General features: G+C 43.4%; 1 protein-coding gene across 1 annotated transcript in view; it reads right to left on the bottom strand.

The window, feature by feature from the left end:
* Window positions 1–3,841, bottom strand: part of LOC129733808 (chitin deacetylase 1) — a 44,224-nt gene extending 40,383 nt beyond the window's left edge. Inside the window, exon 1 of the mRNA XM_055695318.1 lies at window positions 3,567–3,841. Coding sequence (XP_055551293.1) covers window positions 3,567–3,615 — 49 coding nt within the window. The 5' untranslated portion in view covers window positions 3,616–3,841. The remainder of the gene's footprint in view (window positions 1–3,566) is intronic.
* Between the last annotated feature and the right edge of the window lie 10,200 nt (window positions 3,842–14,041).

Raw genomic sequence — 14,041 nt, 5'->3', positions numbered from 1 at the left:
TATACCACACACACAACGCCCTGGCAACATTCTACATATTATAGGTCTCACATCAAGGAGCTGAACAATTGTGTGCTCTATTGAAATAAACAACACACAATTGTGCGCAGCCCCAACAGCATTCTTACCATCTGCTAAATAAAGACGTGTAAGAGCCATATTCATGATCGCATGAATGTTAAGGTGAATCCTGATCCAACGTACCTTTCTCCACTAACGAAAATGTCTTTCCCTTTGTGAGATACAGAGGTTAACCCGGTCTCCAAACAGCAAAGGTCATACTAACATCCCTTTTCTCTACCAACCTGATTGCAAGGATGTGGCCGGTGCCATTATTGACGCTTTAAAGTATTGAGTCACTAAAACTTGTACTAGCTATAACAAATCGAATACGAATGCATCTAGAATGGTGATTACTATAAGTAAACACTCTGCAAACCAGAAATTAATTGATCATTTTCTACTTATTTTTTATTTCTTAACTTCGTATTTTCTGATTTCTTCCCTTTTTGAATTTACCTTTATGACTGGAATTCCCATAAGAACCCTCATTTCCGCGGTGAGCAAATCCACACCAGAAGAGGACCAACTCTCGACCAGCACAGATTTACATTAAATTTTGATAGAAAGGATACAGTAGTAGGGATTACATTTCAATGATCTTTTTCCACTTCAATTGTTCGTAGCATGTTTATTATTAATCACTCGGGTTTATCTTAATGATAAAGCCCACGGCGATATTTTTTTTGTTTCTTATTTTGGTACAAGGTCTAGTTCGAAAACAATAAATCAAGGAAATGCACTGTTAAGTTGCTCGATATCAGTGAACTGTTTAATTTTTGAAATGGCGTTATTTTAAATAGGTGTAACTGAGTTGACGGGATTAGTGCAAAGTTTTAATTATGATTCGTCGATCAGTATGCTTACACTTGACACTCGATAGTAATAAGACCCCAAGCAGAACGACAAATAACCCGATAAATTCAATCGAAACAAGTTTTTTGGTTCGTCAATTACATGTTTAGTTGCATAATGCAGGTATGCTCTGTGTTCATTGTCGTAAATCGTGCAAGATAGCCCGATTACCGCTTAAGATGTTGAATAGAAGTGACAGAAGTAAAGCTGTAGTTTTGTCACACTGCAGTTCGCAAAAAAAAATTCAACAGTAACTATGATATAACCGTCGATTGCATTCGACAGCTTGCTTCCTCGTTCGCATGTTGTGTCCACTGATGTCACTGATTGGTTTCGTCGTCGATACGCTCTCTATCGAGCGCGCACATACAACAATCGGGTAAACAATCGATTCGTTCCGTCGCCGTTCGGTTCGATCGGCAAGAGAGCTCTTCCAACTCCATAGTTTGCTTGTTTATCTTTTTTCCCTGCTTTTGCTATTTATTCTCTGTAAAATGTTGTTCGTCCGTGTGCGCAGAGGCATTCAATCACAATTTATCTTTCGCTTGGGTTCGTGCAGCATTTATTTGGCGTCTGCTCTGCTTTACGAGCAGCCTACGTAATCTTGCTTCTTGCCGTAGCATGCCATGCCATATGCTGGTGGTCCTCGTTCCGGGGCTGGCAGCAGGGATATCGAAGGAGACGCTTGGTTCCGTAGGCAATCTAGACTGAATTCTCCTAGCAATTGGTAACAAAGCAAAGGTCCACTCTTATCCGCTTCCGCAGCAATGACCTTGCATTCCGAAATCGTCCTTCGTGTGACTGAATTCCCCCCGCTGGGTGTGGGATTGATTTGTTGTTTGCTTTGATGCGGTCTTCATGGAAGCGCTGCCGAATATTGGAGCGGAAGATGCTTTTGAGCGTTTCCAAGGTGAATATGAATTGGCGGGACTTTGTGAATGTATTAGCTATTACCTACGTATAGAAAATTTCGATTTTATTCATTTGAAAATAAATTGAAGTTTGCCTTAATTTTTTGCTAAAGAATATATCTTAGCTGCAAGTTGAGAAAGTTTTCTAATAAACGAGATTTCCTCGATGTTTTAAACGAAATCAAATATTTTCCAGCTGTAATTTGAGAATTCAAATTACAGCTCAAATCACTCAAATCACTATTTAAGATCACTTGTTTTGAGCATAATAATCATGAAATTTATTGATTGTGCAAGTAACAATAGTAGATTTTACTTTGCTACCGAATTGTTTTTATTTAAGAACAAATTAGCATTGAATAGTTTTTAATGTCATATCAAGTTGAAATTATTAGCATTATAAATTGTTTTTTTTTTTTATTCTCGCTTATTTTCCGTCGGTCTATTTCCGCCACTGTTGTGGCCAATTACCGACGCCCAGGGAGGCGACTCCACACCCAGGTCCCTAACTCACGACCCGTTTATTAACGGACCGGCGCCAACGGCTTTACTTCCTCATGCGATGGAAGGCGTGATCCCAGAGATTTTTCGCCTCAGAAAATCTCCCGGTGTCGGCTAGGATTGAATCTAGACCAGTTTGGGTTGGTTGTGAGTGGATCACGCCACCTCACAACCATCGACACCTATGTCGGCGGTGGGATTCGAACCCAGGCGTCGAGCGTGGTTGGCGGAGACGTTACCAACCACACTAGGCCCCCGCTTCATATTATAAATTGTTGACATGATAGTGAATTTTAAATCGAATTCACTTTAGTTTATCACCGACGTTCCTAGGAATTCTGATTTTAACACAATTATTTAAGTCTAAAACCTTGCATAAAACGAAAAAAAATATATTAAAATATTAGAAAAACATTCCTACTATAGACGTTATGACAAATACTTCCGTCCTGCTTTCTACGGCTTGCGGGCATAACTCAAACCGTCAACAGGCACAGTAACAACAACAACAACAACAACACCGATAAGACGCCGTTACCCGAAAATGAAGTAACAATCGAATCGGATCCTAGCGGTAATATTTCCGTGTGCTTCCGCATTTGGCGCAAAGTTGCATCAATGAAAAAAATAAGCGAAAAAAGGTATCACTGAAGCTGCCTCTTTCGATTATGCAACAACAATTTTGGATAAGTGGAAACAGACCACGTAATATAGCAGACCAGCAACTTCCTCGCCACTGCCGTTACCGTCGCTGCCGCCGCCGCCGCCGCCACAGCCGCCGTCGCTATCTCAGCGTTGACGCACATATTGGGTGGCTGAAACGCGTGGTACGTGAAAATGTACTGCACAAGTTGTCCCGTGGTGGTGCACGGCGTTGTTGTTGGTTAAGCGAAAAGAAAGCTGAAATTGTGACTTTCTTTGAAAGGCAACAAAAATGTTACAAAACTCCTTTAAAATATCCAGTTTTTTCTGCACTCCTATTAGTTATGGTCTTGCGAAGCTGTTGCCGTCGCAGAAATCACGAAAACAAGCCCCCATACGGTGTTGTTTCTAGCGATCCATGCAGGCTGCTGCGATCGGCCACCATGGTAATAGCAATGAATTCACATCATATGGTTTGCTTCGTGTCATACACTCCACTTTTTTGCCGACACTTTCGTTCCTTCCTGACATGTGTGTGCGTGTGTTTGATTTGATTGCATCGTATTGATTGCTTGAAGAAGAATCGTCATGTATTACCATTCACGAGAACGATCACACTGAACACAATCACAGCCGGTAACCTCATGGCTGGGGTCTCTTCCGGGCGATCTTCTTTTACTGCTGTTGGCTGTGGGGGTTCAAAACTCCCACCCCTCTTTGGTCGCAGAAAACTAACGCTTCACACGCACCGTATCACACCGTCCGAGAAAAAGTAACGAAAGGATCGCGATTCGCTGCACAGTTATCAAAAGACGACGGCCAACGCGCACAACACACCGAGACTGACTGAGCACGGTTCGCTGATCGTGGGTGACTTGGACTTGGCGGCCAGCTAAAATCAAGTGGTGCGGTGGCGCTGGCAAAACTCAACTCGACAGACTGCGCACTCACCGAGCAAACTTGATCCACAAGCTTCGCGGTGGAACCGGATTTGATTCACTTTCGGCGCGTTTGCTGATCGTGTGGCTCGCGCCTTTTGGTGAATGGGATAGGAGGTGTGCCTGCTGGAGCGAGATTGTACATACGAGAGCTGCGAAAGAGATTCATTTCGAGAGCGCTGTGTTTGATTGCTGTTTGATAGCGGGATGACATTGTCGCGTAATTTTCCTTCAGGCACAATTCCAGGAATGCAGGAAAGATAGTTTCGATCAATTGATATGGTGTACTACTATGAAGTACTTCTAATCATTTTGGGGGAAAATAATGAATACTACCATTTCGCCAGACCTATCTTCAAGATATCGAATGCTTCTGAGGTGATGAAAAGTGTGAGTTTTACTCAAATTATTTCAACTCAAGTAGAGCCCTTAAAAATAAGAGTTAGGAACGAGAGTAAATCTCGTCCTCTGACCACGTTTTTGTAACAATTAGGTAAGTACATTGAATGTTAGTCCCATATTTACTAGAAAAACCGGAGAAAAACCTATGTGCTTCCATGAATGTCGCGTTAGATGGGAAACGTTAACGAAGGGGAAACACCATAAGATATTGTTAATGAATAATCTGTTACAGTGGTCTACCATTGAGATAATATGCTAGTGCAAAATGCAAATACAGGTCGGACTCGATTATCCGGAACATCAAAAATTTTTCCATTCCGGATAATCGTGTTTTCCGGATAATCGAATCACACAAAAAATACTGAAATTTTGCGATTAACGAACATAAAATAAATATTTCTTTTCTTTATTTTACTTGTATGATGCAGTGGCGTAACCAGAAGTTATTTCTGAGACGAAAAGGGGTAAAATCTTAAGAAGTAAATAGAAATAAATTGGAAATTGATTATTTTCACTTAAGTCGAACATGTCCCAAACATGCCGGAAGTGACTTGAATGGTAACAAATATGCCAGAAGGGATGGAAAAGGCAAAATTTCGAAATAAAAATTGAAAACGGACACCAAAAAAATAAAGTTCCGGATAGTCGAGTTTCCTGATAATCGAGTCTCCGGATAATCGAGTCCGACCTGTAATAGACACCTATCGCAGTTGCACTTCAGCAAATTTCACAGTTGAACAGAATGCATAAGTTGAAGCAGTATTTTCTTTAAACATCTCGTGAAACACAGAAATTGGGAATAGTTCAAACTGCATCATTTACACATCATAAAAACAAATTTTTGAACTGTACTTAACTTCCGTTGCGGCTCGTCAACTGAAGCACATTACTTTCAGTAAAAAATTCGAAGAAGAAAACACTTAAATGCAAGCATTGATTGAGTAGTTCAGACGCGCACAAAATTAAACGTTTGGCCAGAGTGCCAAAATGTCCCTCTTTTCGTTTTAATTGTAGTTATGGGAGGAGGAACGAGGTTTCGATAAGACTCCTCCTCTTGATAAAATAGAAGTCCTTTTTGTAATAAAACTGGCTAGAGGCACGTTTTCGAAGTCTTTCTAGGGAGTTTGTAATTGGCGATATTGGCAGTAAAAGCCGGCTAAATGCAGTAGAGCAGTAAAATGGGAACGGAAGGATAGTAACTTACACACAAGCACGGATATAATGAAAGACATGTCACTTATTCCTAATTGCCAATGATATGAAGTGTGGAGTACACAGAACACCTGGGCAATATTACAATAGATCAAATGTTTTTGGTTGCAGTGATGAGTATATGCAAAAAAAAAAACAAATCACTGCACAGTTGGTTGCGAAGTCAGTGACCTTTAAACAACAGAAAGTGAAGCTTGACTATGACACTTTTGTGATTAAGAATTAGGCCTTTTTGATTGTGAACTGAATTATGTGTGAAATCAGCTGTTTTTTTTGTGAAAGATGCAGAAGCGGGTGATCGGGTGGTGGCCAATCAGCCCTAGAATGTGCACGTTGAGGATCAAAGGCCGTTTCTTTAACACTAGTGTTATCAACGTGCGTAGCCCACACCTCGGAAGTACCGATGACGACAAGGACGAATATTACGCGCAGTTGGAGAGTGAATATGACCGCTGCCCAGAACATGATGTCAAGATTATCATAGGGGATTACAACGCTCAGGTTGGTCAGGAGGAGGAGTACAGACCGGTGATTGGACGATTCAGTGCACACCAGCTGACGAATTAAAATCGTGTCGCCTTCGTGCCTCAGACTAATCGACTTTGCCACCTCCAAGAACATGGCCATACGTAGCACCTTCTTTCAGCATAGCCTCCACCATAGACTCACCTGGAGATCACCGAATAGAACAGAAACACAAATCGACCACGTTTTGATAGATGGTCGGCACTTCTCGGACATTATCGATGTCAGATCACATCTAGGCGCTAACATCGATTCAGATCACTACCTAGTGATGGTTAAGATACGCCAAAAACTATCCGTTGTGAATAACATACGGTACCGTCGCCCGCCACGGTATAATCTCGAGCGACTGAAGCAACACGACATCGCAACACAGTACGCGTCATCGCTCGAAGCTGCACTGCCAGAAGAGGGAGAGCTTGAAGAAGCCCCTCTAGAGGATCGCTGGAATGTCGTGAAAACAGCTATCGGCAGTGCTGTGGAGGAAGTCCTGGGACACGTGCAACCGAATCGACGTAACGAGTGGTTTGACAAAGAATGTCGGCAGATTTTGGACGAGAAGAACGCAGCGCGGGCAACAATGCTGCGTAGAGCGACCCGTCAGAATGTGGAGCGATATAGACTGAAACGGAGGCAGCAAATCCAACTCTTCAAGGAAAAAAGCGTCCCCAGGAAGAGGAGGAATGTGAAGAACTCGAGCATCTGCACCGCACACACGAAACACGAAAGTTCTACCAAAAACTCAACGCATCCCGCAGAGGCTTTGTCCCACGAGCCGAAATGTGTAGGGATAAGAATGGAGGCATTTTGACGGATGATCGAAATCGGATGACGGTGATCGAAAGGTGGAAGCAGCACTACGATGAACACCTGAATGGCGTGCAAGCAGGAGACCACAACAGGAGCGGAGAAGACATGGTCGGTGCAACGAACGACGAAGATGTGCCACCCCCAACAATAAGCGAAGTTAAGGATGCGATCCGGCAGCTCAAGAACAACAAAGCGGCCGGAAAAGACGGTATCGGAGCTGAGCTTATTAAGATGGGCCCCGAAAAACTGACTAGCTCGCTGCATCGGCTGATCGTACAGAACAGCTGCCGCAGGAGTGGAAAGAAGGGGTTATCTGCCCCATATACAAAAAGGGCCACAAACTAGACTGCGAGAACTATCGAGCGATCACAGTCCTGAACGCCGCCTACAAAGTGTTTTCCCAGGTCATCTTCCAACGCCTGTCACCATTAGCCGGTCTACGACTGACCAAATCTTTACACTGCGGCAGATCCTCCAAAAGTGCCGTGAGTTTAGAGTCCCTACACACCATCTTTTCGTCGATTTTAGAGCCGCATACGATACAATAAACCGACAAAAGCTATGGAAAATTCTCGACGAAAACTTTCCGGGGAAGCTGACAAGACTGATTAAGGCTACGATGGAGGATGTGAAGTGTTGTGTGAGAATTTCGGGTGGAACGTCGGACCCATTCGAGTCTCACAGGGGGCTCCGACAAGGTGATGGTCTCTCCTGCTTATTGTTTAACGGTTTAACGTCGCGCTAGAGGGTGTTATGAGACGAGCGGGGTTTGACATGCGGGGCACGATTTTCAACAGATCAGGTCAATTTATTTGCTTTGCGGATGACGTGGATATTGTCGGCAGAAAATTTGAGACGGTGGCAGACCAGTATACCCGACTGAAACGTGAAGCAGATAAGATCGGACTGAAGATTTATAAGTCAAAAACTAAGTATATGCTTGCAGGTGGGTCCGAGCACGCCTAGGCAATACGGTAACAATCGACGGGGATGAGTTCGAGGTGAAGAACAACGATAGCAGCCGGGAGATAAGGAGACGTATTATCAGTGGAAGTCGTGCCTACTATGGGCTCCATAAAAAACTACGGTCGCAAAATCTGAGTCTTCACACCAAGTGTATCCTGTACAAAATGCTAATAAGATCGGTCGTTCTCTACGGGCATGAGACGTGGACAATGCTCAAGGAGGACTTGCGAGCACTCGGAATTTTTGAACGTCGGGTGATAAGAACTATCTTTGGCGGTGTGCAGGAGAACGGAGTGTGGAGGCGTAGGATGAACCACGAGCTTGCGCGCCTCTACGGTGATCCCAGTATTCAGAAAGTGGCTAAAGCTGGAAGGATACGTTGGGCAGGGCATGTAGCTAGAATGCCGGATAGCTACCCTGCAAAATTGGTGTTTGCTTCAAATCCGGCGGGAACGTGAAGGCGAGGGGCGCAACGAGCGAGATGGGTGGACCAGATGGAGCACGATCTGCAAAGTACCGGGTGCCCGCGGAACTGGAGGCAGGCAGCCATGGACCGAGTGAATTGGCGGAACCACGTTATGCAGGCCATGTCTTAGGACATACGGCCATCTAAGTAAGTAAGCAAGTAAGTAATTGTAAAAAAACTTGCACCTGATACTTTTGCACCAATGACTTATGAAGGCAAAGCGGTGAAGTATCGTGCACAAATTTGTAACGCATGAAGGGGTGGGAGCGGGTTTGAGTTTACGTTATTGTTTGTTTTGTTGGTAAACGGATGGACTGGGATATGAGCAACCATGGTAAGATCGGTGAACCGGTGGGAACTTTGTCGTATGCTGACAGGAAAGGGGGAGCTGATCTCTTAGGAGAGCAGCTTGCCTGAGCGTCTATTCTTGCAGCTCAAACAGCGTCTGATCCGGAGCGGACGGATTATGAAATGCGGTGTCTCGCCAAGTACACTCAAGACGGCAGCTCCGTCGCAAGACTAGGCATTCACAGCCCTAGTAAGGCAAAAATTGAAATACTACGAACAATCAAGAATTAAATACGAACCGGAACAAGCGGCATCGACGATTGCTGAACATGTGCAACGACGAAGATGGGAACCTTCTCACGGATACCAGCGCGGCGATCGACAGGGGAAAGGAGTACCTTGATGGACCCCTGAATGGCGATACAACAAACAAAAGTAAAGCAGGATCTAACCTAGGATCACCAGCAGCAGATGATGGATCATTTTCAGGATTTGGAAGTCTGGTTTGCCGCATCTACCGCGGTATCTCGCTTATCAATGCCACCTACAAAATATTCTCACAAATCCTGTTCCGTCGTCTATCACCTTTAATCAGGAGGTTCGTGGGCCAGTACCAAGTGGGCTCCATGGGAACCCGTGCCACCACGGACCAGATCTTCTCAGTCCGACAGATCTTACAAATGTCACGAGTACAACGTGCCCACACATTACATCTTCATCAACATCACGGCGGCCTATGATACAGTCGTCCGAGGACAGCTTGGGAGATCATGCACGACAACGGATATCCGGATGAACTAATTCGATTGATCAAAGCCACCATGGCAAGCGCGTGTTTCGGGGATACTCTCGAGCACCTTTGAGTCGCGCAGAGGTTTAAGACAAGGTGATGGATTTTCCTATTTGTTGTTTAACATCGCCCTTGAGGGTGCGATCCTTAGGGCGGCCATCGACACGCGAGGCCAGATTATCACAAGGTCTGTTCAGCTTCTGTGTTTCGCGGATGACTTTGACATCATAACACGTAACTTTGCGAAAGCGGATGAAAACTTATGCCCGACTGAAAGCCGAAGCTGGAGAAAATGAATAAATGCACCAAAAACGAAATACATGCGAGCGAGAGGCTCCAAGGAGAACAACATCAGCCTCCCAACTCAAGTCTCTGTAAACGGTGCTTGAGATTGAGGTGGTCAACGAGTTCATGTACTTGGAGTCACTGGTGACCGCCGATAATAACACCAGAAAAGAGATCCACACACGCATCCAGGCTGGAAATCGTGCCTACTCTTCACTTCGGAAGACATTTTGATCGAGTTGAGTGCGACGACGCACGAAATTGACGCAATACAAAATCCTGATAAGACCGGTAGTCCTCTACGGAATACAGACAACAACGCTTCTCGCGGAGGACCTTAAAGCCTGTATCAGACTAACCGTTGCAGCGGTCAACCGTTACCGTTCCGTTCTTTTTCGACTAATCAGAACACAGCGGTCGACCGTCGCTTGTTGTTGTTGCAAAAAATAGAATTATTTCTATTTTTGCCGCCAACCGTTGGGAACGCTGTCATTGTCATGGCGAAGGCGAACGTCCCTCTTCACACCTATACAAATTCACATTTAGAAACATGTCAAATAAAAATGTGTGCTTCTCTTTTAGGCACACACGACAGCCAGTCAAAACATTGCTAGCACCGGCAACGCTGGTTGGCGATGTCAATTTTCGACCAACGCACACTGGCAAAAATGAACCCAAATTCCCACTAATTAAAAGCCGTTGGACTGGATACCTTGAATATAGCATTTCTTATGTGGCTCGACCACTGTGCTTTACACTGTGTGTTATTGTTTATTGTTTAACTTAGAATTCTGTGTATTGTGAGCGCCGGTTTTCATCACTAGTGAATGGTGAAGATTGCAGCTTTCAGGATAACCTGAAATCTGGACGAAAATCAGGTCCGGTAGACGGAACTTTGGACCGAAAAGTCTTCTGAGCTCATACCAGTAAGAAGAGTGCCTCAGCTCGTGATGTGGCCAAAAAGTAGGGTCACCTCTCAGTACCGCCTATCGTGCCAAGGTAAGATTAAGTTGAAAAGCATACAAGAAGCAGAAAAGGTCGAAGCGGAATCAAAAACAAGCCGTATCCGTCAAACCATGAGCGCAAAAGGTGTATGATCAACTGCTTTAGCGAAAATGACTTCTCGAAATTACTTCATCGCGCTTCAAAAATGAAACATAACTGTCAAACAACCCAATAAACACTTGAAAACTTGCATTGTAATATATTGAACACGGTTTAATAATAATTCGTTTAGATGAAATAGCATTCAGTCACGATCCCTTCTGAAACTCATTGAAAATCTCGCAGACCTTTTTCAAAAAGACCCAAGTAACGATGAGAGATTTTTTTCCTCTCACTCTGTTCCGGTAGTTACGTATTTATCAAAGTTATAAAGTTATATAAAAATAACTTAGATTTTAATTAAAGAAAAATTGAACAAAAAGTGTCTTTCAATATTTTTGATGAAAACAATTTTTTTTTGTATAACGCATTATTAATTCTCATTCTTAAGTAGTTTTTCTATAAATTCAACTAACGGTTTCTGACCTATAATGTGCTAAATGAAACCTATGCCAAAATGCATACGCCTGCTCCACTATCATTACAGATTTTCCAGCTGATCTAATTCGACTATCTTTGTGGAGAGGAAAGTGTAACCGAACCTTACATACGGCAAAAGCTAACTAAATTTATCTAACATCAACCCAAGCAGCACGCATTGTTGCAATGAAGCAAATGCAACTCTCAATGCAGCATTCAAAGATTGTAATAAATCGCATCCGTTACTTTTATTCAACTTGTAAATAACCGAAAAAGCGCAGGAGGTGGAGCCTATATGCAACTAACAGTGCTATGTGAACCATCATCTGCATCGATAGCCGCTGCAGTATAGGAAGAAAAGAGAGGAGAAATAAAGTTAAGTTTGTTTACCTTTACTGTCATTACTCTTCGGTGATGGTGTCGCGAAGTTCAATATAACTACATACATTATAAAAAACCTCAAATATATCGAACTTATTTTCTACTTACGCTTCTGATAGGTATGTTATTCTACCTGCGATTCAAAATTTACCGTGCAAAAAATGTTTTTACTTCGTAATTATTCACGCGCCTTTTATAAAGTGTTGTAAAAGAAATTTTATGATTCAAACTCGCCAAATTATGAACAATGTTTTGGGAAACGATAGTTCAGAAAACCTTGCTCAGTGGATTTGCAGTGTTAATCATGCGGAATATGGAATAACAAAACCATATTTCCAACAATAATCATTTATCATTCGTTTATATTAGAGATGGCTGTTTACTGTGTGGTAATTTTAGCAAATATTTGGTTCAACAAGATGTTGCTATACATTTTCATCACTAGTTTGCTTTCCTTAAAAGAAAACGTTTGTGAAACAACAATATGCAACATCATGTGACACTATCGTTATTTAAAAGCATCATGAAATATGCAGTTGGAAATAGATTGCAGAAAACTATTGAGCAATTTCTAGTTTTCAGTTACGAGAATGATACACGTAAATAGCAAAATGTTGCTCAATTCTTTTATATTTCTTCAGAGTAACCGAAAAAGTTTCTTGCACCGTTAAAAAAGTTTTAAAACAACAAATATTGAGTAGTCTCATTTGAAAACATGTTGCAAGTGCTGCTTGGGTAGGATACACCTATTCATAGTTCCACAGAGAAGCACTGCCATTGTCAGTGTGTCTCTTTCGCAAAGCCATCATCACTGAAACGTGTTCCAAAGTAACTCGCTTCATTATATTTAAATAACCTGTATTTCCCTGGCCACAGCACGCGGCGTGTTTGGCTCAGATGGGCGAAATACTTTCAGGGTCATCCGGTACGGGCGTAGATTCTTTGTGTAGCAACCGCGATGCCGTTCCAGCGAAATGTCACTTTAACAGCGCGCGCGAGATGCGAAAGACAAATCGCCGCCGTGCGTCGGTGCGCTAAAACATATCAGGCCTTATCATCCGGTGTACAGCCAGCGGCGGAGGCGGCGGTGGCCACAGCGGCGTCGTGGTGTCGTCGCCCAGCGATGCATGCATAAATTCATACGATTGGGAAATAAACGAACGGTAGACGAACCCAAGAAGACAGTTCTGGTGCCGGAGACAGGATCTACCTCGTACCTCTATCGAGCAGAGCGCAGTGCGGTGGGTCAGACCGGAATGATATAATCACAATGGTGAACCACAACTGAAAATCACATCGCACATAATCACCACAGACAACGGGGACCGTCGATCCCCGCAGGGAGGGCTGATAATCGTTTGCGACTACGGACGTGAAGGCCAGAGTTGCGATGCAAGTCGTTTCCATTTTGCTCTTAAGGTGATAAAAGTGAATCCGATTTTGATCCGATCACTGGCATCGGATATCAGCTTGAGGTGGAGAGCGTTTGTGCTTAGATGTGGTTAGTATTGAAATTGTATCACAGGAATTAATAAATGCAGACCGACCTCTCCCATTGGTGAAAATAGAAGCACCTGCTTTAGATTCGCTTGAACCGAGTAGGGCAACTAAAGCCCTGTTTGCCGCTACCTGTGGGCAGGAATTTATAGGCTCGCGATGACAATACTAGCACTGGAAAGTTTGGTCTAGAAAAGTGGTCATTTCAGTTGATTCTAAAGCGGAGTAAGCACAGCCTAAAAGTGGGGACGAGAGTTTTAATTTAGCTCTGGAAAGTTTTGGTAAAGTCTAAATTGAGATTTTATCCATGTTTTAGTATTGTTGGCATTTTGATAAATTTGATATTTTCGGCTTTCATTAAATTTTTTTCTCGAAAAAAAAAAAATGTAATTTGTAACAGGTCTTCCCAATAATGTGCGTGGCGAACAGAAAATGTCCAGGAACGTCAAAAAAATCATAGTACTATATAGATATAGTTTTAAATATTCATTTGGATAACCCCCTTTCGCGCAAATCCTTCGCACGCCCATGGCAGCAACCGATCCGTTCTGTCTGCCTTAGGCTAGCCTTCGTTTTGTGAGGTGATAACGGGTTTGGAAACGATTGCAGCGGCAGGTGGTCGATATTATCAGACGTTCGGGGTTTCACACTTCAAAGATGAGCAGCAGCACTGCACATACAGTGGAGATTCCTTCGTTTGGCGAAAAGGCATTATGGCTTCTGTTTCCGTTCAAACCGGTGCGCTTCGCTAGGATGACAAGCGGTTCGAGGTGGTCGCCGGTCGCCTCTAGAAGGCCGATGCAGAGCAGAGAATGTGTCCTGCAATAAGCCTGTATAGTCGATGATTAAATGGAATCACGAGATAATTATCATCGACAACAATGGCAACGCAACGCATCGAAGCGACATGTTCGATACAATCTAAGGTTGAGGGTGCACATCCAGCAGACCATAGTCACTGCTGAAAATTATAACACCGGATGGGCAG

This window comes from Wyeomyia smithii, chromosome 1 (genome assembly GCF_029784165.1).
Source record: "Wyeomyia smithii strain HCP4-BCI-WySm-NY-G18 chromosome 1, ASM2978416v1, whole genome shotgun sequence".
Classification (NCBI taxonomy): domain Eukaryota; kingdom Metazoa; phylum Arthropoda; class Insecta; order Diptera; family Culicidae; genus Wyeomyia; species Wyeomyia smithii.
Note: the sequence above shows the minus strand (reverse complement) of the source record. Positions and strands in the feature narration are given on the sequence as shown.